Source organism: Salvelinus fontinalis, chromosome 31, assembly GCF_029448725.1.
Source record: "Salvelinus fontinalis isolate EN_2023a chromosome 31, ASM2944872v1, whole genome shotgun sequence".
Lineage (NCBI taxonomy): Eukaryota > Metazoa > Chordata > Actinopteri > Salmoniformes > Salmonidae > Salvelinus > Salvelinus fontinalis.
This window is the reverse complement of record NC_074695.1, coordinates 16,126,854-16,152,766: the sequence shown is the minus strand read 5'-3', so window position 1 is coordinate 16,152,766 and position 25,913 is coordinate 16,126,854. Positions and strand designations below refer to the sequence as shown.

At 43.7% G+C, this 25,913-nt stretch overlaps 1 protein-coding gene across 3 annotated transcripts in view; it reads right to left on the bottom strand.

Annotated features, from left to right (window-relative positions):
* Positions 1 to 3,460: 3,460 nt before the first annotated feature.
* Positions 3,461 to 25,913, bottom strand: part of LOC129829651 (neural cell adhesion molecule L1-like) — a 146,645-nt gene continuing 124,192 nt past the window's right edge. For 2 of the 3 annotated variants that reach the window (XM_055891486.1, XM_055891489.1), the window contains 10 exons: positions 18,799 to 18,914; positions 18,244 to 18,457; positions 18,038 to 18,157; positions 17,106 to 17,282; positions 11,438 to 11,551; positions 10,967 to 11,116; positions 5,604 to 5,735; positions 4,760 to 4,832; positions 4,227 to 4,238; positions 3,461 to 3,742 (listed from right to left, as the gene is read on the bottom strand). In XM_055891486.1, the coding sequence (XP_055747461.1) occupies positions 3,508 to 3,742; positions 4,227 to 4,238; positions 4,760 to 4,832; positions 5,604 to 5,735; positions 10,967 to 11,116; positions 11,438 to 11,551; positions 17,106 to 17,282; positions 18,038 to 18,157; positions 18,244 to 18,457; positions 18,799 to 18,914 (1,343 nt within the window). In that variant the 3' untranslated portion in view covers positions 3,461 to 3,507. The remainder of the gene's footprint in view (positions 3,743 to 4,226; positions 4,239 to 4,759; positions 4,833 to 5,603; positions 5,736 to 10,966; positions 11,117 to 11,437; positions 11,552 to 17,105; positions 17,283 to 18,037; positions 18,158 to 18,243; positions 18,458 to 18,798; positions 18,915 to 25,913) is intronic. The other variant, XM_055891488.1, reaches the window with a different exon arrangement.

Here is a 25,913-nt window from a genome sequence, read left to right as displayed (position 1 = left end):
TTCAGTCTCAACCAATGGCACGAGCACACTAGCCCAGTCCCAGATCGATTTGTGCTGTCTTGACAACTCCTACAACTTTAGCATGACAACAACCATAGGAGTTTGCCATACAACCCAAACAGATCTGGGACCAGGGTATGAATACACGACTGTACCTTCCTGTCCCCCAAATCCATTTTACTAGTGTTGCACACCAAACAGATCTGGGACCAGGGTATGAATACACTACTGTACCTTCCTGTCCCCCAAATCCATTTTACTAGTGTTGCACCTCAAACAAAGCACACAGAGGCACTCTGTCTCCCCTCAGGCAGTGAAATACACAGTGTTCCCCCCCTCCCTCCATCATGAATATAAATCCATGAATGCCATGTCCTAAAAGAAGCTGTTGCTGTCATTCTCCTCTATATGCAATTCTTAATCACTTTCTTTTTTTATTTGATTTTATGTTGTAAGTATAAAAAACAGGAAAGGGAAAAAGCAAACACTAGCACTAAGCCTGACTTAGCCGATCTCCTCACTGACCACGTAGGAAGCAAAGCAGAGCCAGATAGATATATAGAAAGGCTGGCAGGCAGGCAGGCAGGCTGGCAGACAGTAGACTGAGTATCTGTGTGTTCAGTAGTTCACTCATTCAAAGCAAACATTTGTCCTGAAATCACACCATGATAAACACAGATGGTTAGCAGCTCTATTGGCGCCCTATTCCCCATATAGTGCACTTTTGACCAGGGCATATGGTTATTTCTCTGAACACATAGGGCTCTCGTCATAAGTAGTGCACTATATAGGGAGCCATTTGTGACGCAAACCATAGTCGTGATAGAATAACTGGCATATTACTTCATTTTCTCATTCCCATATGAAAATAGATTTCTAAAAAGAAATGTTTTTGTCCTGAGTGTGTCTGTAACAGCAAACTACAGGGAGCTGGGCTCACTCAAACCTCTCGTTCAGACCCACTGTCTTTCTGCCAAGCCAGAGACAATCCCACTTTCTCTATCCCATCTCCCTGGGGATGCACTGAACAGTAACCGTTTGGCTTGCAGTCAGACCTGGGTTCAAATAGTATTCACCCTTTCTCAAATACTTCAAGCTGTGCTTGATTGAGATTGCCTGGCACAATGGAACCAATAGAATAGTCCCAAAAGTGCAAATCTTGGTCTCCGGTGGTCCAGGCAGGCCCAATCAAACTCTTCTTTGAAATAAAAAAAATCTTATTTTAACCTGGGTCTGTCTCAGAATAGACTGTAGGCTAGATTGACTGGGTGAGCAGTGAGAGCAGAGCCAGCACATTGCATATGCTCCCTGTGGTGCTTCATCACAAGTTAGCTCACCGCATCCCTCCTTGCCTCATCATCATCACACTGCCTCAGCACAAAAAGTGTATGAAATGGCATCCTATTCCCAAAATTAGTGCACTACATAGGGAATAAATAGCCTTTTCAGACACAGTACATAGACTCTCAACAGATACTCACTGGACTGCAATGCTTAAAGGGACACTTTAAAGTCAGGAAACAAAACATTGATGTACATGAGGAACATGAACCTACTTTTAACCTCTGCTTTCAATAGGTTGGTTTTGATTCTACTGTATATTTTAAAATGACATGAACTACTGATTAATCTCGACACCCAGAACCAAATCTCACATGCGCACTTCTACTACTAGTGATGTAAAATGTATATTTTTAGTTTTCTTTTTGAGCGTTTGTAACAGGAACTATTCAAGGAATGGTGTGAAGATACATTTTTGGCCTTTTAGTTTTTTTCTTTACTATTGACTATTTGTTTTAACAGCCAAATCACCGACATCATCTGTCAAAACAGGAAAGTATTCATTCATAGGTTCGTTGTTACAAAACAATCATTAAATGTATTTTTAAGTAAACTTAAAAACACACATTTTTATCAAACAAACTCATTGATAAATAACAATATTTTGGGTTGTATTTACATTAAGCTTGATCTTTCTAGGTCTCGTTCTTCTCTATAGAGATTCCTCTGTTCACCTTTTCTCTAAATGCTTGTTTCCGTCTGCTTCTTCTCATCATTCTTACCAGTGTCTAATTCAAAACAAAGAGTTTTTGGCATGTAAATATTATTTCTACCCAGCCCTACAAAGAATACATTCTACACATTAGATGCCAAAAGCAACCAATCTACACGTTTGCCTTTCAGCCCAATCTGCTGATCAGGTAAGCCTGTTTTGGATTGCCAGCGTGCATTGTCCATGGCTTGAAAGGAATAGAGAGAGAGAGTGTGTGTGTGTGTGTGTGTGTGTGTGTGTGTGTGTGTGTGTGTGTGTGTGTGTGTGTGTGTGTGTGTGTGTGTGTGTGTGTGTGTGTGTGTGTGTGTGTGTGTGTGTGTGTGTGTGTGTGTGTGTGTGTGTCCGAGCGTGTGTGTCCGAGCGTGTGTGTCCGAGCGTGTGTGTCCGAGAGTGTGTGTCCGAGCGTGTGTGCATCTGTGTATTTTACTACCAGCTAACTGTAAATATATAGAACTACTGCTCCCTACCACACATTATAGCGTGTAGTAGTGTTATGTTATGCCATGACATGAAGAGGTATGGGAAATATTACATTTATCAGCTGACATAGTTTAATACACTGTAGAAAGAGACAGACAGAATAGATACAGAAAGCTAGAGGTCTACATATAAATTACAATATCATACCAATAATGAAGTCACACTTGTGGTGAAAAGGCGAGAGTAGAGTACAGCAGAGTAGAGAGGAGTAGAGAGGAGTAGAGTAGATAAGAGTAGAGTAGATAAGAGTAGAGTAGTAGAGAGCAGAGAGGAGTAGATGAGGAGTAGAGTAGATGAGGAGTAGAGTAGATGAGGAGTAGATGAGGAGTAGAGGAGTAGAGTAGATGAGGAGTAGAGCAGATGAGGAGTAGAGCAGATGAGGAGTAGAGCAGAGAGGAGTAGAGCAGAGAGGAGTAGAGCAGATGAGGAGTAGAGTAGAGAGCAGATAAGAGTAGAGAGCAGATAAGAGTAGATAAGAGTAGAGCAGAGAGGAGAGGAGTAGAGTAGATAGGAGTAGAGTAGATAGGAGTAGAGTAGATAGGAGTAGAGTAGATAGGAGTAGAGTAGAGTAGATAAGAGAGGAGTGGAGAGGAGCAGAGCAGAGGAGGAGAGAGGACTAGAGTGGAGATGTAATCTGGTGCTCTGTGTTGAGGGCCAGTAGGCACTGGAACTCATAGTGAACATGTTGTACATATCTATAATACTGTATATGGCTAGATAGATAACATTGTAGAATAGCAGATGCTTCTGAATGGTCAGTAGTATATTGATCATATAGTCAGTGAGCTTATCAATGGAAAAGTCAAGTAGATAGCTAGATAGATGTATTACAGATAGCTAGGAGTGTGTGGTCAGTGGGCATGTTTATATTGTTGACATGTTGTACTGTAGTTGACAGAGATGTTTTGGTCTGACAGATAAACAGTTACTAAGGCAACGGGACCATCTAAAACGGCCACCTCTAACTAACTAGCCTAATCTAAAATGGCGGTGGTGTTGGGATTGAGGGGGGAGCTGTCCTGCAGTGTGCCCGGGTCCGGGGTGGCTTTGCTGGGTCGGCTGTACTGGCTGACCAGGGAGTCTTCCATGGTCACCTCGGTGACAGCAATGCTACCGTTGTTATAGCCATCCAGGTTGTCGTCACTGGTACACAGCTTGCTCTCATCACACAGAGACGCCTGGCTGGCTGTCCTCTTCTCCTCGTTGTCACTACAGGATGGAGGGACGGAGGGAGAAATTGTGGGGAGAGAGGGAGGGGGGTAGAGAAAGACAGATAGAGAGGTATAGAAAGAACGAGGGAGATGAAAGGAGGTTGGTAGGTAGGAGAGATTGTTACTATGTGTGGGTGGTTCACCAGTGGAGGCTGCTGAGGGGAGGACGGCTCATAATAATGGCTGGAACTGAGAAAATGGAATGGCATCGAACCATGTGTTTGATGTATTTGATACCATTCCACTGATTCCACTCCAGCCATTACCACGAGCCCGTCCTCCCCAATTAAGGTGCCACCAACCTCCTGTGCGGTTCACATACCAATGTCAGTCATTGTGTTGTATCACATAGCCATAGGAAGGGTATTGGCTAGATATACTGGGAAACGGAGACGATAAATCGGAGAGCCTCTAGAAAAAACATTGACTATTTGGACTCAGTTGCAGAAAATGCATGCAGAGTAGAGCACCTTACAGCATACCTCTCAAGAGATCTGGCAAGCAGGGGAAAGCATTACATTTACATTACATTTAAGTCATTTAGCAGACGCTCTTATCCAGAGCGACTTACAAATTGGTGCATTCACCTAATGACATCCAGTGGAACAGCCACTTTACTTTATCTTATGGGAGAGAGGAACAGTAATGAACACAGGAGGCTGGGATAAAAACATACCTATATCTTTTCAAGCAGGGAATCAAAGCGATCATGTTGACATTTAAAACATGCTAATTTGCGGGGTATTGACTTGCATTGTTTGCTTTTATTATTATTTATTTAATTTTTTTGCATTTTCATGACAGCAGCCAGGTAAACAAAGCCAAACCATGGATCGCTGTCTTACCTTGTCCAAAGACTGCTTACAAGGTAAGGAAACCAATATGTCATTTTGTAACTTGGGTAAACTATCCTTTTAACTAATATTCAATGATTATATAATCTACAGGTCTGAAGGAATATTAATACATGATCAATGCCTAATAGTCAGTATATCGTCTGATTAGACAGGCCAACCTGTACTCTCCGAATGTTTCATCCTTCATAGGGCGCGCCTCAGAGTCTACCTGACCCTCCTCCTTATCTTTGACTGAGAGAGAGAGAGAGAGAGAGAGAGAGAGAGAGAGAGCGCGACAGGGAGAGAGAAAGAGAGATAATTGAATTTCAGTATCTGTTCATTAATCAGTAGAAGGTCCTTTCTAAGCTAATGGCTGGCTGAGGTTTTGGTAATGCCATAGACGCTGGACAGCTAGTGAACTAGCAGCACAACAATATAGAGAATGTGTTGTGCTTTTTTAGAGCTGCCTGGTCTGCTACATATCATGTGATTTGTCAGAAACTCCCTGACATATAGGGTTTCTCAGAAACAGTCTGCTACGGCCCAACTCAGTGGACTTGTGGTTGGAGTGTCCGCCCTGATATTGGAAGTTTTATTCCCGACCGAGTCATACCAAAGACTGTAAAAATGGGACCTGATGCGTCTTTGCTTGGCACTCAGCATTAAGGAGATAGATTTGGGGTAAGGCCCTGTAATTGACTAGCATCCTGTCCAGGGGGTGTACTTGTACATCAAGCTGCCTCAAACTATAGAAACAGCCAAGGCTTCTGCAAGGCTACTTACTTACCATATTTTATATGTGGTTTGTTAGAACTACCTACAGGAATATATGCAATTTGTTAGAAACTATATTCTACAGTATATGTGGTTTGTTAGAAACTATATTCTACAGTATATGTGGTTTGTTAGAAACTATATTCTACAGTATATGTGGTTTGTTAGAAACTATATTCTACAGTATATGTGGTTTGTTAGACCTGACGTGGTTTGTCTGGTATCTGGTGGTGTTCTATTTACACCTACCTGAATACTTTCCCCCTTTGCCCCTCTTGATAAAGCAGAGGATAAGCAGTACCAGCAGCAACAGCACGATGGCGGTCACGAGCCCAATAAACCAGCCCTGAGTAGCAAAGCCTGTCTGCACATCCATCACCCCTACAGAGGGAGGGAGGGAGGGAGGGAGGGAGGGAGGGAGGGAGGGAGGGAGGGAGGGAGGGAGGGAGGGAGGGAGGGAGGGAGGGAGGGAGGGAGGGAGGGAGGGAGGGAGGGAATGGACAGAGGTCGAGTGAAATGGAGAGAGGGTTGTAGCAAGGGATCGTAGAGAGACGTAGGGGGATGAAAGGAAGGATGAAAGGAAGAGAAGAGATTAAGAAGAGAGGGTGGATATGGAGCGCACACGCACTGGGGCTCAGTCGATACATAAACTCACACAGACATAACCTAACATACATTACACTAGGGATGTAGGAAATACAGTCCAATTCCCCAAACAAATACTACTAATGGAGCATTTCATTTGGCCTCTGAACAGCTTGCCATCTAGTCTCTTTCATGTAGGACATTTCAAAGCACTTCCAACAATAGCAGAGTGCTGCTGCACACTGTCAGATGTAGGCAGGAGAGGCCCAGAGGAGAAGCTGTTTTGTTGTGTGTGTGTGTGTTCTTGTATTCACATGTGTGTCTGCCTGCCTGTCTGCATACATCATGGTGTGTGTGTGTACAGGCTATGCTTCAGTACCTGCTCCCTCTGATCTCAGTCTCCCAGAAGGCTGGTGGGAGGAGCAACAGGAGGACGAGCTCATTGTAATGGCTGGAATGGAATCAATGGAATGATAACAAACACATTAAAAACACAAATACAACGTGTTTGACTCTGTTCCATTTATTCCATTCCAGCCATTACAATGAGCCCATCCTTATTTAGCTCCTCCCACCAGCCTCCTCTGGTGTGTACTTGTATATGTGTGTGTGTGTGGGGATGGGTTTAACTATACTTGTGGGGACCAGAAGTCCTCACAAGAATAGTAAACAAACAAAAATTTGACCAACTGGGGACATTTTGTTAGTCCCCACAAGGTCAAATGTTATTTCTAGGGGGTTTAGGATTAAGGTTAGAATTAGTGTTAGGAACTAGGATTAGTTTTAGGGTTAAGGTTAGGTTTTTAGGTTAGGGTATGTATGGATTAGGGTTAGGGAAAATAGGATTTTGAATGGGAGTGAATTGTGTGTCCCCACAAGGTTAGTTATACAAGACTGTGTGTGTGTGTGTGTGTGTGTGTGATTGAGTGGGTGTGTCTGCGTCTAGGTGTGTGTGTACAGCCTGTGATTCCTACCAATCCCTCAGGTTTCAGTCTCCCAGAATATATATATATATATATATATATATATATATATTACTGCCTCCGGTATGTACCTGCTCCCTTTGTGGTGATCTCAGTCTCCCAGAATATATATATATATATATTACTGCCTCCGGTATGTACCTGCTCCCTTTGTGGTGATCTCAGTCTCCCAGAATATATATATATATATATTACTGCCTCCGGTATGTACCTGCTCCCTTTGTGGTGATCTCAGTCTCCCAGAATATATATATATATATATATTACTGCCTCCGGTATGTACCTGCTCCCTTTGTGGTGATCTCAGTCTCCCAGAATATATATATATATATATATTACTGCCTCCGGTACGTACCTGCTCCCTTTGTGGTGATCTCAGTCTCCCAGAATATATATATATATATATATTACTGCCTCCGGTATGTACCTGCTCCCTTTGTGGTGATCTCAGTCTCCCAGAATATATATATATATATACACTGCTCAAAAAAATAAAGGGAACACTTAAACAACACAATGTAAGTCCAAGTCAATCACACTTCTGTGAAATCAAACTGTCCACTTAGGAAGTAACACTGATTGACAATAAATTTCACATGCTGTTGTGCAAATGGAATAGACAAAAGGTGGAAATTATAGGCAATTAGCAAGACACCCCCAAAAAAGGAGTGATTCTGCAGGTGGTGACCACAGACCACTTCTCAGTTCCTATGCTTCCTGGCTGATGTTTTGGTCACTTTTGAATGCTGGCGGTGCTCTCACTCTAGTGGTAGCATGAGACGGAGTCTACAACCCACACAAGTGGCTCAGGTAGTGCAGTTCATCCAGGATGGCACATCAATGCGAGCTGTGGCAAAAAGGTTTGCTGTGTCTGTCAGCGTAGTGTCCAGAGCATGGAGGCGCTACCAGGAGACAGGCCAGTACATCAGGAGACGTGGAGGAGGCCGTAGGAGGGCAACAACCCAGCAGCAGGACCGCTACCTCCGCCTTTGTGCAAGGAGGTGCACTGCCAGAGCCCTGCAAAATGACCTCCAGCAGGCCACAAATGTGCATGTGTCAGCATATGGTCTCACAAGGGGTCTGAGGATCTCATCTCGGTACCTATTGGCAGTCAGGCTACCTCTGGCGAGCACATGGAGGGCTGTGCGGCCCCACAAAGAAATGCCACCCCACACCATGACTGACCCATCGCCAAACCGGTCATGCTGGAGGATGTTGCAGGCAGCAAAACGTTCTCCACGGCGTCTCCAGACTCTGTCACGTCTGGCACATGTGCTCATGTGCTCAGTGTGAACCTGCTTTCATCTGTGAAGAGCACAGGGCGCCAGTGGCGAATTTGCCAATCTTGGTGTTCTCTGGCAAATGCCAAACGTCCTGCACGGTGTTGGGCTGTAAGCACAACCCCCACCTGTGGACGTCGGGCCCTCATACCACCCTCATGGAGTCTGTTTCTGACCGTTTGAGCAGACACATGCACATTTGTGGCCTGCTGGAGGTCATTTTGCAGGGCGCTGGCAGTGCACCTCCTTGCACAAAGGCGGAGGTAGCGTTCCTGCTGCTGGGTTGTTGCCCTCCTACGGCCTCCTCCACGTCTCCTGATGTACTGGCCTGTCTCCTGATAGCGCCTCCATGCTCTGGACACTACGCTGACAGACACAGCAAACCTTTTTGCCACAGCTCGCATTGATGTGCCATCCTGGATGAACTGCACTACCTGAGCCACTTGTGTGGGTTGTAGACTCCGTCTCATGCTACCACTAGAGTGAGAGCACCGCCAGCATTCAAAAGTGACCAAAACATCAGCCAGGAAGCATAGGAACTGAGAAGTGGTCTGTGGTCACCACCTGCAGAATCACTCCTTTTTTGGGGGTGTCTTGCTAATTGCCTATAATTTCCACCTTTTGTCTATTCCATTTGCACAACAGTATGTGAAATTTATTGTCAATCAGTGTTGCTTCCTAAGTGGACAGTTTGATTTCACAGAAGTGTGATTGACTTGGAGTTACATTGTGTTGTTTAAGTGTTCCCTTTATTTTTTTGAGCAGTGTATATTACTGCCTCCGGTATGTACCTGCTCCCTTTGTGGTGATCTCAGTCTCCCAGAATATATATATATATATATTACTGCCTCCGGTACGTACCTGCTCCCTTTGTGGTGATATCAGTCTCCCAGAATATATATATATATATATTACTGCCTCCGGTATGTACCTGCTCCCTTTGTGGTGATCTCAGTCTCCCAGAATATATACAGTGGGGAGAACAAGTATTTGATACACTGACGATTTTGCAGGTTTTCCTACTTACAAAGCATGTAGAGGTCTGTAATTTTTATCATAGGTACACTTCAACTGTGAGAGACGGAATCTAAAACAAAAATCCAGAAAATCACATTGTATGATTTTTAAGTAATTCATTTGCATTTTATTGCATGACATAAGTATTTGATCACCTACCAACCAGTAAGAATTCCGGCTCTCACAGACCTGTTAGTTTTTCTTTAAGAAGCCCTCCTGTTCTCCACTCATTACCTGTATTAACTGCACCTGTTTGAACTCGTTACCTGTATAAAAGACACCTGTCCACACACTCAATCAAACAGACTCCAACCTCTCCACAATGGCCAAGACCAGAGAGCTGTGTAAGGACATCAGGGATAAAATTGTAGACCTGCACAAGGCTGGGATGGGCTACAGGACAATAGGCAAGCAGCTTGGTGAGAAGGCAACAACTGTTGGCGCAATTATTAGAAAATAGAAGAAAATAGAAGAAGTTCAAGATGATGGTCAATCACCCTCGGTCTGGGGCTCCATGCAAGATCTCACCTCGTGGGGCATCAATGATCATGAGGAAGGTGAGGGATCAGCCCAGAACTACACGGCAGGACCTGGTCAATGACCTGAAGAGAGCTGGGACCACAGTCTCAAAGAAAACCATTAGTAACACACTACGCCGTCATGGATTAAAATCCTGCAGCGCACACAAGGTCCCCCTGCTCAAGCAGGCGCATGTCCAGGCCCGTCTGAAGTTTGCCAATGACCATCTGGATGATCCAGAGGAGGAATGGGAGAAGGTCATGTGGTCTGATGATTCAAAAATAGAGCTTTTTGGTCTAAACTCCACTCGCCGTGTTTGGAGGAAGAAGAAGTATGAGTACAACCCCAAGAACACCATCCCAACCGTGAAGCATGGAGGTGGAAACATCATTCTTTGGGGATGCTTTTCTGCAAAGGGGACAGGACGACTGCATCGTATTGAGGGGAGGATGGATGGGGCCATGTATTGCGAGATCTTAGCCAACAACCTCCTTCCCTCAGTAAGAGCATTGATGATGGGTCGTGGCTGGGTCTTCCAGCATGACAACGACCCGAAACACACAGCCAGGGCAACTAAGGAGTGGCTCCGTAAGAAGTATCTCAAGGTCCTGGAGTGGCCTAGCCAGTCTCCAGACCTGAACCCAATAGAAAATCTTTGGAGGGAGCTGAAAGTCCGTATTGCCCAGCGACAGCCCCGAAACCTGAAGGATCTGGAGAAGGTCTGTATGGAGGAGTGGGCCAAAATCCCTGCTGCAGTGTGTGCAAACCTGGTCAAGAACTACAGGAAACGTATGATCTCTGTAATTGCAAACAAAGGATTCTGTACCAAATATTAAGTTCTGCTTTTCTGATGTATCAAATACTTATGTCATGCAATAAAATGCTAATTAATTACTTAAAAATCATACAATGTGATTTTCGAGATTTTTGTTTTAGATTCCGTCTCTCACAGTTGAAGTGTACCTATGATAAAAATTACAGACCTCTACATGCTTTTTAAGTAGGAAAATCTGCAAAATCGGCAGTGTATCAAATACTTGTTCTCCCCACTGTATATATATATATATATTACTGCCTCCGGTATGTACCTGCTCCCTTTGTGGTGATCTCAGTCTCCCAGAATATATATATATATATATATATATATATATATATATATATATATATATATATATATATATATATATATATATATATATATATATATATTACTGCCTCCGGTATGTACCTGCTCCCTTTGTGGTGATCTCAGTCTCCCAGAAGGTGTTGTTGCTGAAGATGAATCTGAGGCGGTACTGTGACCCCGGGGTCAGGCCTTTCAGCTGGTAGAATGATGCAGACGAGTTCAGCTTCTCAGACTGCTTCCACTTCCCACCGTCTGAAGACAAAATAACCACTTTATTTGTTTAGACATAGAAATAGACAAAATATATATTTTTCCTTCTTGTTCTTACAGGCAGGGGAGTGAAGTTATATTTATAAATTTTTATTTAAAAAATATGTCAGTCTCCTCCAGAGCGACTTTGTTTCAATTTCACGTTTACAGTCAGTTACAAATGTGTTTGGTGTTTCCACATGCATACTGTTGGTCAGCTGGTAGTGTATGTTCTTGTTGAGGTACTGGACCTGGAAGCCAACACTCCTGTGTCTCTGCAGTGACACACGCACGGCCACATGCACACACAAAGCTCATACGTACCTTGCTTGTTGAGGTACTGGACCTGGAAGCCCACACTCCTCTGTCTCTGTCCTGGCACCCAGCTCAGGTTAACAGACTTCTCGCCTACAGACAAGCTGATGTTGGACGGAGGAGCTGGAATGGGTTGAGAAGGGGTTAGGGTGATTCTCATCGAACCAGTTGTAACCATGGCAGTAGCAAATTGAGTTAGAAAACCATGATGCATCTGCAACAATCAACTATCATTCTAAAGACTAAGATACCTAGTTTATGGTGCAGTGTTTTATTTGAAATGCATTTGACATTTTTGCCAGAATTTTGTACAGATTTCACCCCAAATTCTCATTACCAATACAATTTTACTTTAGAAAAACCAAACTTAACTGAATAAAACACAAAATATGTTGCTCTTGTTTGTCCACAAATCATACAAATGGTATACTAGTGGAAGTTTACATTAAACTATAATATTTATTACATAAAAACACAGTGTCTGTGTGTTTCTCATTACATAACACTTTTTCAAGTTGCTGTAAAAATTCCAATCAAAGTTTTATTCACCCATGATACATCATCTCGAGGAGTAGTCCTTAGATGAGCACAAGTTAATTTAATTTATTCACCTATATGCCTTCAGAATGAGGATCATATTCTCAAACAAGCCCTTTACGACACTAGACCTTCTCATTGACGAAATTACTAAAAAGCTCAAATTGAGAAAAACGTAGAGAATTATTACCTTACCAACATGGAGGCATAAATGGGCTTTAGTGATGTGGTAAACACTTAGAGAATTATTACCTTACCAACATGGAGGCATGAATGGGCTTTAGTGATGTGGTCAACACTTAGAGAATTATTACCTTACCAACATGGAGGCATGAATGGGCTTTAGTGATGTGGTAAACACTTAGAGAATTATTACCTTACCAACATGGAGGCATGAATGGGCTTTAGTGATGTGGTAAACACTTAGAGAATTATTACCTTACCAACATGGAGGCATGAATGGGCTTTTAGTGATGTGGTCAACACTTAGAGAATTATTACCTCACCAACATGGAGGCATGAATGGGCTTTAGTGATGTGGTCAATTGTTTGCTGACTCATAATGGCTGTCTCCTATTACTTGCAGATTGTGCGAAGGGCCTCTCATTACCAAAACACACATTTCTAATTTCCGCATCATTTTTAGGTTTCTAATTTCCGCATCATTTTTCGGTCTGTTTCGGTCATGAGAACCTTAATTTAGGTCATGATAATAAGCTCATTATAATGTAAAGTCAATGGATGTGCTGTGCTGGTAACTTTAATTATTCACAAGGCCCACTGCTTACACCTATTGTATAGCTTTTTTGTAAAACATCAGTTATTTGATTAAGTAGGGGTTGTCAAGAAGTACACATTTAATTTACTTGAAGCCACAATATGGAGTTTGTGTTTCAGCAAAGAGCAACCCTGCCACTTTTAAAGGAGAAGATAACCCATTTTGACAGGTGTACCTGTTTTAGCGCTTACCTATACTGTCGTCTGATATCCCAAGACAGTTTTTGGTCCATATCCCACATATTTAAATACTTTATAGGCATATCATGTTATGTAATTTCTCCTTAGGATCCCATTCAATTTTGAAATGCATCTAAAATACCTTGGAACCACACATATCCATGTCATTATTACACCAATATTACCTGTAAAGGCCTTTTTTTTATATAGTCACTTTTTTATACTTAAATCCACTTTTGAAAATACTTGCGCGTAATTACAGTCAGGTTAAAATAAATAGCCTGTTAGGCCCTGTCTGGGGGTATCATCGGATGGGGCCACAGTGTCTCCTGACCCCTCCCGTCTCAGTATTTATGCTGCAGTAGTTTATGTGTCGGGGGGCTAGGGTCAGTCTGTTATATCTGGAGTATTTCTCCTGTCTTATCCGGTGTCCTGTGTGTATTTAAGTAGGCTCTCTCTAATTCTCTCTTTCTCTCGAAGGACCTGAGCCCTAGGACCATGCCTCAGGACTACCTGGCATGATGACTCCTTGTTGTCCCCAGTCCACCTGGCCGTGCTGCTGCTCCAGTTTCAACTGTTCCATAGCCTGCGGCTATGGAACCCTGACCTGTTCACTGTGATTATTATTATTTGACCATGCTGGTCATTTATGAACATTTGAACATCTTGGCCATGTTCTGTTATAATCTCCACCTGGCACAGCCAGAAGAGGACTGGCCACCCCTCATAGCCTGGTTCCTCTCTAGGTTTCTTCCTAGGGTTTGGCCTTTCTAGGGAGTTTTTCCTAGCCACCGTGCTTCTACACCTGCATTGCTTGCTGTTTGTGGTTTTAGGCTGGGTTTCTGTACAGCACTTTGATATATCATCTGATGTAAGAAGGGTTTATATAAATCAATTTGATTTGATTTTGATTTGGGGGTACGCCATACCGGTAAAACGTGAGCCTATCACAATTAATAAAACATGCATTAACAAATATAGGCTAACACACCATTATTTAATTAACATGAACAATTTGCGAATTGACTGGAAGCTGGGTGGTATACGCTTCAAATTGCGTTGTGGTTTGAGAAGAACCCTACACTTTGTTAAGGCGGGGATGAGTGGCCGAGATTTATGGATTGAAACTCTTAGCCTTCTGTAGAGACGCTCCCGGACAAGGCAGAGATGTGTGGCGGAGACCGAGGTGCGTGTGGACAACAGTGGATCCATCAATTCAGGCTACAAGTGTAGGTCTCATGACAATCACATAATTTCATTACGCTACAGGCAGTGGCGTTTCTAGACCATTTCAACTGGGGGGGCCAAGCTGGGGCCAGTTGTACTGTTAGAGGGGCCAGTTACATTAGACGTTATTGTTGTCATATCGTTTTCTTCACTGCATTGCAGGCATTAGCAGGCAAAAGACCATGTCCATTATCATTCAACAATTTATTTGCATTGTCTGTCTAATAACGAATGTATAAAAAGAACGATAGCAAAAATTTGTTATGTAAAAATTATTTCATACTCCACATTTAGGGGGTCCAAAATTGTTGTCACGGGGGCACTGCCCCCCCCCCCAAAAAAAACACTAGTGGCTACAGGTAGGATAAGTTATGTCTGTTTCCATTCATCAAATTGCGTGTGCACAGTGCACGTGAACGAAAGTGCGTGTGTAGCCTACAACCTTTGTTAAGTTATTGACAATCGGATGAAAACATCATGACTGGTTGTGTTTATACCACATTAAAAGGCATACTGTAGGCAGCGTGTCCATAAGGCCACATTAAAAGGCATACTGTAGGCAGCGTGTCCATAAGGCCACATTAAAAGGCATACTGTAGGCAGCGTGTCCATAAGGCCACATTAAAAGGCATACTGTAGGCAGCGTGTCCATAAGGCCACATTAAAAGGCATACTGTAGGCAGCGTGTCCATAAGGCCACATTAAAAGGCATACTGTAGGCAGCGTGTCCATAAGGCCACATTAAAAGGCATACTGTAGGCAGCGTGTCCATAAGGCCACATTAAAAGGCATACTGTAGGCAGCGTGTCCATAAGGCCACATTAAAAGGCATACTGTAGGCAGCGTGTCCATAAGGCCACATTAAAAGGCATACTGTAGGCAGCGTGTCCATAAGGTTAGGAGAAGCTAAGCTTCCCTAAAGTAAATTAAATTAAACTGTCAGTGAAAAGCAGAAAGACCCAGCCAGGCATATCTCAATATTTAAAAATACAATCGCGGAAAAACAGTTTGGAGAGCAAATGGCTATTGCTGTAAAGAGTTGACAATGAAAAGACTCCAATCTGTCTTTTAGTTATCAAAATTCGTAATTTAAATGAGCCATCAATAGCCTATCTTACATCGGCCATATCCCCGGTGAGTGTGTATATTAACTGTCTTCAAATAAAATTAAATAAAATTATAGTTGTCACATGCACTGAATATAACAGGTGTAGTAGACCTTACCGTGAAATGCTTACTTACAAGCCCTGAACCAACAATGCAGTTAAGAAAATAGAGTTAAGAAAAGATTTACTAAATAAAGTAAATGTTTTTTATTTTTTATTAAGTATATAACGAGGCACTATACAGGGGATACTGGTACTGAGTCAATGTGCGGGGGTACAGGTTAGTCAAGGTAATTTGTACATGTAGGTAGGGGTAAAGTGACTATGCATAGATAATAAACAGCGAGTAGCAGCAGTGTAAAAACAATGGGGTGGCCAATGCAAATACTCCGGGTGGCCATTTGATTAATTGTTCAGCAGTCTTATGGCTTGGGGGTAGAAGCTGTTAAGAAGCCTCTTGGACCTAGACTTGGCACTCCGGTACCACTCGCCATGTGGTAGCAGAGAGAACAGTCTATGACTTTGGTGACTGGAGTCTTTGACAATTTTTGGGGCCTTCCTCTGACACCGCCTGGAATATGCCACGTTTGTTTGTTTTTGGACAATCATTTCCTCCTCCAGGTTAGATGGACGTCATACTGTATGTGTCTCCCCTTTTCGTAGGCCGATTATATGGACCAGACAACATCTGCTTGTCAGTGTCAGCAAAATAGGCTACCCTGTCATTTCTGTAGTCTAAAAAATGTGTGCAAAGAAATTAATTCCACTTTCACCCCTGATTACAGTACTTATAATTCAAATTAGGGGTATTTTAGTCCATTTTATTAAGATCAGTGATTTCAGTATTAAGCAAGTCAAATTTTGGGATTAACAGATGACAGTTTGATGATGTATTGGGTAATGAATCTCTAGTAGAGCTCAGTACAGTTCTTCAATAGCAAATTTTGCAACACTCATTACCGAAACATACATTCTCATCTCCAAAACCTGTTTATTATTGCCATAAGCACCAATATTTAGGAAATATTAGGAAAAATAAAATGTCTACTTTAGTCATTTTGGCTGAATCAGATGGTGGGCCTTTTGTTCTTTATCCGAATATGTGTATATAAAAATAACACAAGTCGTGTTGACAATAAACAAGATTCAGAAAAGGTTATGTGTTGCATTAATGAGATAAATGACAAAATAAAAGTTTATAGTTAAATAAGAAATAAATGTGTTTTCATTGTATGTTTACCTCAGGCCTTTTCATTATGTAAGCAATGTTAAAAAATATATATACTTTTTTGGACTTCAGAAACTGTTGCGGTAAATGAGAATTTGACATTGCTAGTTGTGGAAATTGTAGTAGAATGCATAATATTTCATCAATAAACATAACAATAATTATGAAATAGATCTATACAGATTCTAATCTTAGTGATCCAAGAGGAATTATGGTGGAACATGTTTATTTCAATTTTGTGTCATTTTCGTTAGAATCTCTTTCACCCTTCGTATCCTGTTAGTGTTAACCCTCTCAGTAATATTACTTATGCACTAATACTCCACAATGTAACCACAGCGTGGTAAATCCACCAGTAAACAGTATGTTTTAATGTCGGTTTTTATGTGTATGAAACCGGGAGACAAATTTCCACATTGTGTGGACAAAAACGTTTTTCTAATTCTAATCCTCCTGCAGTACTGCCTCCGTCCAGTGTGGTGGCGCCCTGCCTGGTGAGGGGCTCTCAATCAATCAACCGATCAATTAATCAATAAATTGACCAATCAATGAATCAATCAATCAGCCTGTTAGTGTTAACCCTCTCGGTGTGTTAATATAAATAATCCTCCTGCAGTACTACCTCCGTCCAGTGTGGTGGCGCCCTCCCTGGTGATAGGCTCTCCGTCCCCGGCCGAGGTGCGCCCCCTCAGGTAGAAGCGGTAGCGGCTGTGAGGGTCCAGCTGCTTCAGGGTCAGGTGAGTGACCTTGTGATCGTCTATCGTCTCCACCTGCATCGGGCTGTCGCCACTCTTTACGACTACAGAGGACAGACAGGAATGGTTATGTTAGGGTGTGTGTGTGTGTGTGTTTATTTGTGTGTGTGCGTGTGTCTGTCTATCAGTGTGGTCATCTATGGTCTCCACCTGCATCGGGCTGTCGTCACTCTTCACAACTATAGGGGAATAGAGAGGAAAGGTCGACCAGAACAGTCAATAACGTTTTTCTCTGACAGAATTTGAGGAATGGTCTATAACGTTTTATAGGTTTGTCTCTGACAGAATTTGAGGGATGGTCTATAACGTTTTATAGGTTTGTCTCTGACAGAATTTGAGGAATGGTCTATAACGTTTTATAGGTTTGTCTCTGACAGAATTTGAGGGATGGTCTATAACGTTTTATAGGTTTGTCTCTGACAGAATTTGAGGGATGGTCTATAACGTTATGTAGGTTTGTCCTGATGGATTGGTGGAATATGATTGATATATTATTCACTAGCCATCTCTAGAAGTGACTGGTAATACATCAACAATATGTCACAGAAACAACAGAGATAGATCAGTGACACCACATGATAATAAGTAGCACTGTTGTCTTTTACAAGACAGAGAAACAGACACAAGACGTGTAGACTTGCTTTGACAGTCAGTTGAACACACATATTTACATTTTAGTCATTTAAAGGAGTAATTAGGATTAAGTGCCTTGCTCAAGGACACATCACTAGATTACTAGACTACCCTCGTCTAATTAAAGATAGCCAGTTAAGGGGGAGAGGTGTAGTAAGGTAACCACTCTGGTACTGCAGCAGGTATCCTTTGAGAACCCCGTTGGGTTGGGCAGGAGGTGTCCAGTGTAGGGTCATCTCTGTGCCTGCATGACTGTCCAGGAGTAAGGACATGGGGGGGGCAGGAGCTGACAGGGACACAGGCACACTTGATTAGAGTATCCTTCCACTGCAGTGTATACTGTCCCCCCCCCCGCTTTTCCCTTTCTCTCACCTCCCTCGTCAGTTTCAAAGGACAGGGTCTTGGAGGGGGGCCCCTCTCCCTTGCTGTTGAACACAGTGACGGTGAGGGCGTAGTGAGAGTAGGGTCTGAGTCCCCCCAGGACCCTCTTCTCCTCTTTGGGCCCTGTCTCCACCTCAACACTGGTCTCTGGCTCTCTAGCCCTACGGCTACCACGGCCCCTGGAGCCAAACCTCGTCAGGTGGATCTGGTGAGGAGAGAGGGCAGAGGAGGAAGGTTATACGCTGTAATAATGCTCTATGTAGCTGTAAGGTCATGTTTATGATGTGTAATGTATGCAGCCCCGGTGGTGGCCCCTGGAGCCAAACCTCAGCAGGTGGATCTGGGAGGGAAGATGTTATAAAGCTCTATGTGGCCATAACGTCATGGTTATGATGTTGATATGACACACAGAGGGGGGAAGGTGTAAAGGGGACACAGGAAATTAGACTATTCATGAGGTCATGAGTTATTCATGAGTTATTCACATTGCATAGATCTTGACAGTCATTGTATCTCTCTTGTAGTAGTTATTTCAGTGCCACAGACCTTATATCCCAGCAGGTGTCCTCTGACAGTCTTTTCGTTCACTGGTTCCCATGTTACCCTGATGGCTGAACTGTTGAGCAGCACCATACCCACATTCTTAGGAGCCTCCAGGGGGACTGTAGGAAAGGGGGGAGAGAGAGAGAGAGATGCAGAGAGGGGAGAGAAACATACAATCATTATCTTGCTCAGCATCATAATCACTTGAGTGTTTATTAGTGTATTGTTTACCGGTGAACACAATAGACTAATTGGTCATCATTAGAGGGAGAATACGGGGAGAGAATGAGAACAGCAGGAATGAGAGTGAGGGAGAGAAAGAGAGAGAGAGACAGAAACAGAGAGAGTGTTCAGGGGAGAGTTAGACACCTCTGTATATGTCACGACTTCTACCGAAGGTAACTCCTCTCCCTGTTCGGGCGGCCCTCGGCGTCGCCGGTTTACTAGCCGCCACCGATCCCTTTTTCCTTTTCTGGTTGTTTTGTCTGTGTTCCTTTTCACACCTGGTTTCAATTGCGTTTATTTCTGTGTGTATATAGGGCACCTGTTACCTGCCTTATTTCGTGCGGGATTAAGCTTGTGGGTATTTTGCGCTCGTTTATTGTTGATGTTTCTTGTTCTCGTTATTACGCACGTGCAGTTTATTTTCGGAACTGAGTTTGTTCCTCCGTGCGTTTGGCACGTGTTTCTGTTTTGTTTTCACTATTTAGGCACTGTGATCTGTGGGACCTTATATAGACAGATCTGTGCCAATTTTGTATTGGTGGACTATGTATAATTAATTATTATATTAAACACGCTTCTCAGTAATCCCTGCTCTCCTGCGCCTGACTCCTACACCTCTCACCGAGACGCACGTTATCACAGTATATATACATAATATGACATTTGTAATGTCTTTATTCTTTTGGAACTTCTGTGAGTGTAATGTTTACTGTTCATTTTATTGTTTATTTCACTTTTGTATCTAGTTCACTTGCTTTGGCAATGTTAACATGTTTCCCATGTCAATAAAGCCCCTTGAATTGAATTGAGAGAGAGAGAGAGAGATCATTACAGAAGAGAGGAGAGAACGCAGTAGCGAGAGAGAGAGATCATTACAGAAGAGAGGAGAGAACGCAGTAGCAAGAGAGAGAGATCATTACAGAATGAGAGGAGAGAACGCAGTAGCGAGAGAGAGAGATCATTACAGAAGAGAGGAGAGAACGCAGTAGAGAGAGAGAGAGATCATTACAGAAGAGAGGAGAGAACGCAGTAGCGAGAGAGAGATCATTACAGAATGAGAGGAGAGAACGCAGTAGCGAGAGAGAGAGATCATTACAGAAGAGAGGAGAGAACGCAGTAGCAAGAGAGAGAGATCATTACAGAATGAGAGGAGAGAACGCAGTAGCGAGAGAGAGAGAGATCATTACAGAATGAGAGGAGAGAACGCAGTAGCGAGAGAGAGAGAGATCATTACAGAGGAGAGAACGCAGTAGCGAGAGAGAGAGATCATTACAGAAGAGAGGAGAGAACGCAGTAGAGAGAGAGAGAGATCATTACAGAAGAGAGGAGAGAACGCAGTAGCGAGAGAGAGATCATTACAGAAGAGAGGAGAGAACACAGTAGCGAGAGAGAGATCATTACAGAAGAGAGGAGAGAACGCAGTAGCGAGAGAGAGAGAGATCATTACAGAATGAGAGGAGAGAACGCAGTAGCGAGAGAGAGAGATCATTACAGAAGAGAGAGAACGCAGTAGCGAGAGAGAGATCATTACAGAATGAGAGGAGAGAACGCAGTAGCGAGAGAGAGAGATCATTACAGAAGAGAGAGAACGCAGTAGCGAGAGAGAGAGATCATTACAGAATGAGAGAGAACGCAGTAGCGAGAGAAAGAGAGATCATTACAAAAGAGAGAGAACGCAGTAGCGAGAGAGAGAGATCATTACAGAATGAGAGGAGAGAACGCAGTAGCGAGAGAGAGAGAGATCATTACAGAATGAGAGGAGAGAACGCAGTAGCGAGAGAGAGAGATCATTACAGAATGAGAGGAGAGAACGCAGTAGCGAGAGAGAGAGATCATTACAGAAGAGAGAGAACGCAGTAGTGAGAGAGAGAGAGCTCATTACAGAATGAGAGGAGAGAACGCAGTAGCGAGAGAGAGAGATCATTACAGAAGAGAGAGAACGCAGTAGCGAGAGAGAGATCATTACAGAATGAGAGGAGAGAACGCAGTAGCGAGAGAGAGAGATCATTACAGAAGAGAGAGAACGCAGTAGCGAGAGAGAGAGATCATTACAGAATGAGAGAGAACGCAGTAGCGAGAGAAAGATCATTACAGAAGAGAGGAGAGAATGCAGTAGCGAGAGAAAGATCATTACAGAAGAGAGGAGAGAACGCAGTAGCGAGAGAGAGAGATCATTACAGAAGAGAGGAGAGAACGCAGTAGCGAGAGAGAGATCATTACAGAAGAGAGGAGAGAACGCAGTAGCGAGAGAGAGATCATTACAGAAGAGAGGAGAGAACGCAGTAGCGAGAGAGAGAGATCATTACAGAAGAGAGGAGAGAACGCAGTAGCGAGAGAGAGAGAGATCATTACAGAAGAGAGGAGAGAACGCAGTAGCGAGAGAAAGATCATTACAGAAGAGAGGAGAGAACGCAGTAGCGAGAGAGAGAGATCATTACAGAAGAGAGGAGAGAACGCAGTAGCGAGAGAAAGATCATTACAGAAGAGAGGAGAGAACGCAGTAGCGAGAGAGAGATCATTACAGAAGAGAGGAGAGAACGCAGTAGCGAGAGAGAGAGATCATTACAGAAGAGAGGAGAGAACGCAGTAGCGAGAGAGAGATCATTACAGAAGAGAGGAGAGAACGCAGTAGCGAGAGAGAGAGATCATTACAGAAGAGAGGAGAGAACGCAGTAGCGAGAGAAAGATCATTACAGAAGAGAGGAGAGAACGCAGTAGCGAGAGAGAGAGATCATTACAGAAGAGAGGAGAGAATGCAGTAGCGAGAGATCATTACAGAAGAGAGGAGAGAACGCAGTAGCGAGAGAGAGAGATCATTACAGAACGAGAGGAGAGAACGCAGTAGCGAGAGAGAGAGATCATTACAGAATGAGAGGAGAGAACGCAGTAGCGAGAGAGAGATCATTACAGAAGAGAGGAGAGAACGCAGTAGCGAGAGAGAGATCATTACAGAAGAGAGGAGAGAACGCAGTAGCGAGAGAGAGATCATTACAGAAGAGAGGAGAGAACGCAGTAGCGAGAGAGAGAGATCATTACAGAAGAGAGGAGAGAACGCAGTAGCGAGAGAGAGAGAGAGAGATCATTACAGAAGAGAGGAGAGAACACAGTAGCGAAAGATCATTACAGAAGAGAGGAGAGAACGCAGTAGCGAGAGAGAGATCATTACAGAAGAGAGGAGAGAACGCAGTAGCGAGAGAGAGATCATTACAGAAGAGTGGAGAGAACGCAGTAGCGAGAGAGAGAGATCATTACAGAAGAGAGGAGAGAATGCAGTAGCGAGAGAGAGAGATCATTACAGAAGAGAGGAGAGAACACAGTAGCGAGAGAGAGATCATTACAGAAGAGAGGAGAGAACGCAGTAGCGAGAGAGAGATCATTACAGAAGAGAGGAGAGAACACAGTAGCGAGAGAGATCGTTACAGAAGAGAGGAGAGAACGCAGTAGCGAGAGAGAGATCATTACAGAAGAGAGGAGAGAACGCAGTAGCGAGAGAGAGAGAGATCATTACAGAATGAGAGGAGAGAACGCAGTAGCGAGAGAGAGAGATCATTACAAAATGAGAGGAGAGAACGCAGTAGCAAGAGAGAGAGATCATTACAGAAGAGAGGAGAGAACGCATTAGCGAGAGAGACATCATTACAGAAGAGAGGAGAGAACGCAGTAGCGAGAGAGAGATCATTACAGAAGAGACAGAACGCAGTAGCGAGAGAGAGAGATCATTACAAAATGAGAGGAGAGAACGCAGTAGCAAGAGAGAGAGATCATTACAGAAGAGAGGAGAGAACGCATTAGCGAGAGAGACATCATTACAGAAGAGAGGAGAGAACGCAGTAGCGAGAGAGAGATCATTACAGAAGAGAGAGAACGCAGTAGTGAGAGAGAGAGATCATTACAGAAGAGAGGAGAGAACGCAGTAGCGAGAGAGAGAGATCATTACAGAAGAGAGGAGAGAATGCAGTAGCGAGAGATCATTACAGAAGAGAGGAGAGAACGCAGTAGCGAGAGAGAGATCATTACAGAACGAGAGGAGAGAACGCAGTAGCGAGAGAGAGATCATTACAGAAGAGTGGAGAGAATGCAGTAGCGAGAGAGAGAGAGATCATTACAGAAGAGAGGAGAGAACGCAGTAGCGAGAGAGAGATCATTACAGAAGAGTGGAGAGAACGCAGTAGCGAGAGAGAGAGAGAGATCATTACAGAAGAGAGGAGAGAACGCAGTAGCGAGAGAGAGAGATCATTACAGAAGAGAGGAGAGAACGCAGTAGCGAGAGAGAGAGAGATCATTACAGAAGAGAGGAGAGAACGCAGTAGCGAGAGAGAGAGATCATTACAGAAGAGAGGAGAGAACGCAGTAGCGAGAGAGAGAGATCATTACAGAAGAGAGGAGAGAACACAGTAGCGAGAGAGAGAGAGATCATTACAGAAGAGAGGAGAGAACGCAGTAGCGAGAGAGAGATCATTACAGAAGAGAGGAGAGAACACAGTAGCGAGAGAGATCATTACAGAAGAGAGGAGAGAACGCAGTAGCGAGAGAGAGAGAGAGAGATCATTACAGAATGAGAGGAGAGAACGCAGTAGCGAGAGAGAGAGAGAGAGATCATTACAGAATGAGAGGAGAGAACGCAGTAGCGAGAGAGAGAGATCATTACAAAATGAGAGGAGAGAACGCAGTAGCAAGAGAGAGAGATCATTACAGAAGAGAGGAGAGAACGCAGTAGCGAGAGAGAGATCATTACAGAAGAGAGAGAACGCAGTAGTGAGAGAGAGAGATCATTACAGAAGAGAGGAGAGAACGCAGTAGCGAGAGAGAGAGATCATTACAGAAGAGAGGAGAGAATGCAGTAGCGAGAGATCATTACAGAAGAGAGGAGAGAACGCAGTAGCGAGAGAGAGATCATTACAGAACGAGAGGAGAGAACGCAACAGCGAGACAGAGATCATTACAGAAGAGTGGAGAGAATGCAGTAGCGAGAGAGAGAGAGAGCATTACAGAAGAGAGGAGAGAACGCAGTAGCGCGAGAGAGAGATCATTACAGAAGAGAGGAGAGAACGCAGTAGCGAGAGAGAGAGAGATCATTACAGAAGAGAGGAGAGAACGCAGTAGCGAGAGAGAGATCATTACAGAAGAGAGGAGAGAACGCAGTAGCGAGAGAGAGATCATTACAGAAGAGAGGAGAGAACGCAGTAGCGAGAGAGAGAGATCATTACAGAAGAGAGGAGAGAACGCAGTAGCGAGAGAGAGAGAGAGAGATCATTACAGAAGAGAGGAGAGAACGCAGTAGCGAGAGAGAGATCATTACAGAAGAGTGGAGAGAACGCAGTAGCGAGAGAGAGAGAGAGATCATTACAGAAGAGAGGAGAGAACGCAGTAGCGAGAGAGAGAGATCATTACAGAAGAGAGGAGAGAACGCAGTAGCGAGAGAGAGAGAGATCATTACAGAAGAGAGGAGAGAACGCAGTAGCGAGAGAGAGAGATCATTACAGAAGAGAGGAGAGAACGCAGTAGCGAGAGAGAGAGATCATTACAGAAGAGAGGAGAGAACACAGTAGCGAGAGAGAGAGAGATCATTACAGAAGAGAGGAGAGAACGCAGTAGCGAGAGAGAGATCATTACAGAAGAGAGGAGAGAACACAGTAGCGAGAGAGATCATTACAGAAGAGAGGAGAGAACGCAGTAGCGAGAGAGAGAGATCATTACAGAAGAGAGGAGAGAACGCAGTAGCGAGAGAAAGAGAGATCATTACAGAAGAGAGGAGAGAACGCAGTAGCGAGAGAGAGATCATTACAGAAGAGAGGAGAGAACGCAGTAGCGAGAGAGAGAGATCATTACAGGTAGCCAAACCCACTGGCTCCAGGTTCATCTATAAGTCTTTGCTAGGTAAAGCCCCGCCTTATCTCAGCTCATTGGTCACCATAGCAGCACCCACCCGTAGCACGCGCTCCAGCAGGTATATTTCACTGGTCAGCCCCAAAGCCAATTCCTCTTTCGGCCGCCTTTCCTTCCAGTTCTCTGCTGCCAATGATTGGAACGAACTGCAAAAATCACTGAAGCTGGAGACTCATAGCAGCACCCTCAGTAGCTTTAAGCACCAGCTGTCAGAGCAGCTCACAGATCACTGCAGCTGTACATAGCCCATCTGTAAATAGCCCATCCAACTACTTCATCCCCATACTGTTATTTATTTTGCTCCTTTGCATCCCAGTATCTCTACTTGCACACTCATCTTCTGCACAATTACCACTCCCGTGTTTAATTGCTATATTGTAATTATTTAGCTACTATGGCCTATTCATTGCCTTACCTCCCTTATCTTACCTCATTTGCACACACTGTATATAGACTTTTTCTATTGTATTATTGACTGTATGTTTGTTATTCCATGTATAACTCTGTGTTGTTGTTTGTGTCGCACTGCTTTGCTTTATCTTGGCCAGGTCGCAGTTGTAAATGAGAACATGTTCTTAACTAGCCTACCTGGTTAAATAAAGGTGAAATAAAATTACATTAAAATTACAGAAAGAGAGGAGAGAGCGCAGTAGCGAGAGAGAGAGATCATTACAGAAAGAGAGGAGAGAACGCAGTAGCGAGAGAGAGATCATTACAGAAGAGAGGAGAGAGCGCAGTAGCGAGAGAGAGAGATCATTACAGAAAGAGAGGAGAGAACGCAGTAGCAAGAGAGAGAGATCATTACAGAAGAGAGGAGAGAACGCAGTAGCGAGAGAGAGATCATTACAGAAAGAGAGGAGAGAACGCAGTAGCGAGAGAGAGATCATTACAGAAGAGAGGAGAGAATGCAGTAGCGAGAGAGAGATCATTACAGAAGAGAGGAGAGAACGCAGTAGCGAGAGAGAGATCATTACAGAAGAGAGGAGAGAACGCAGTAGCGAGAGAGA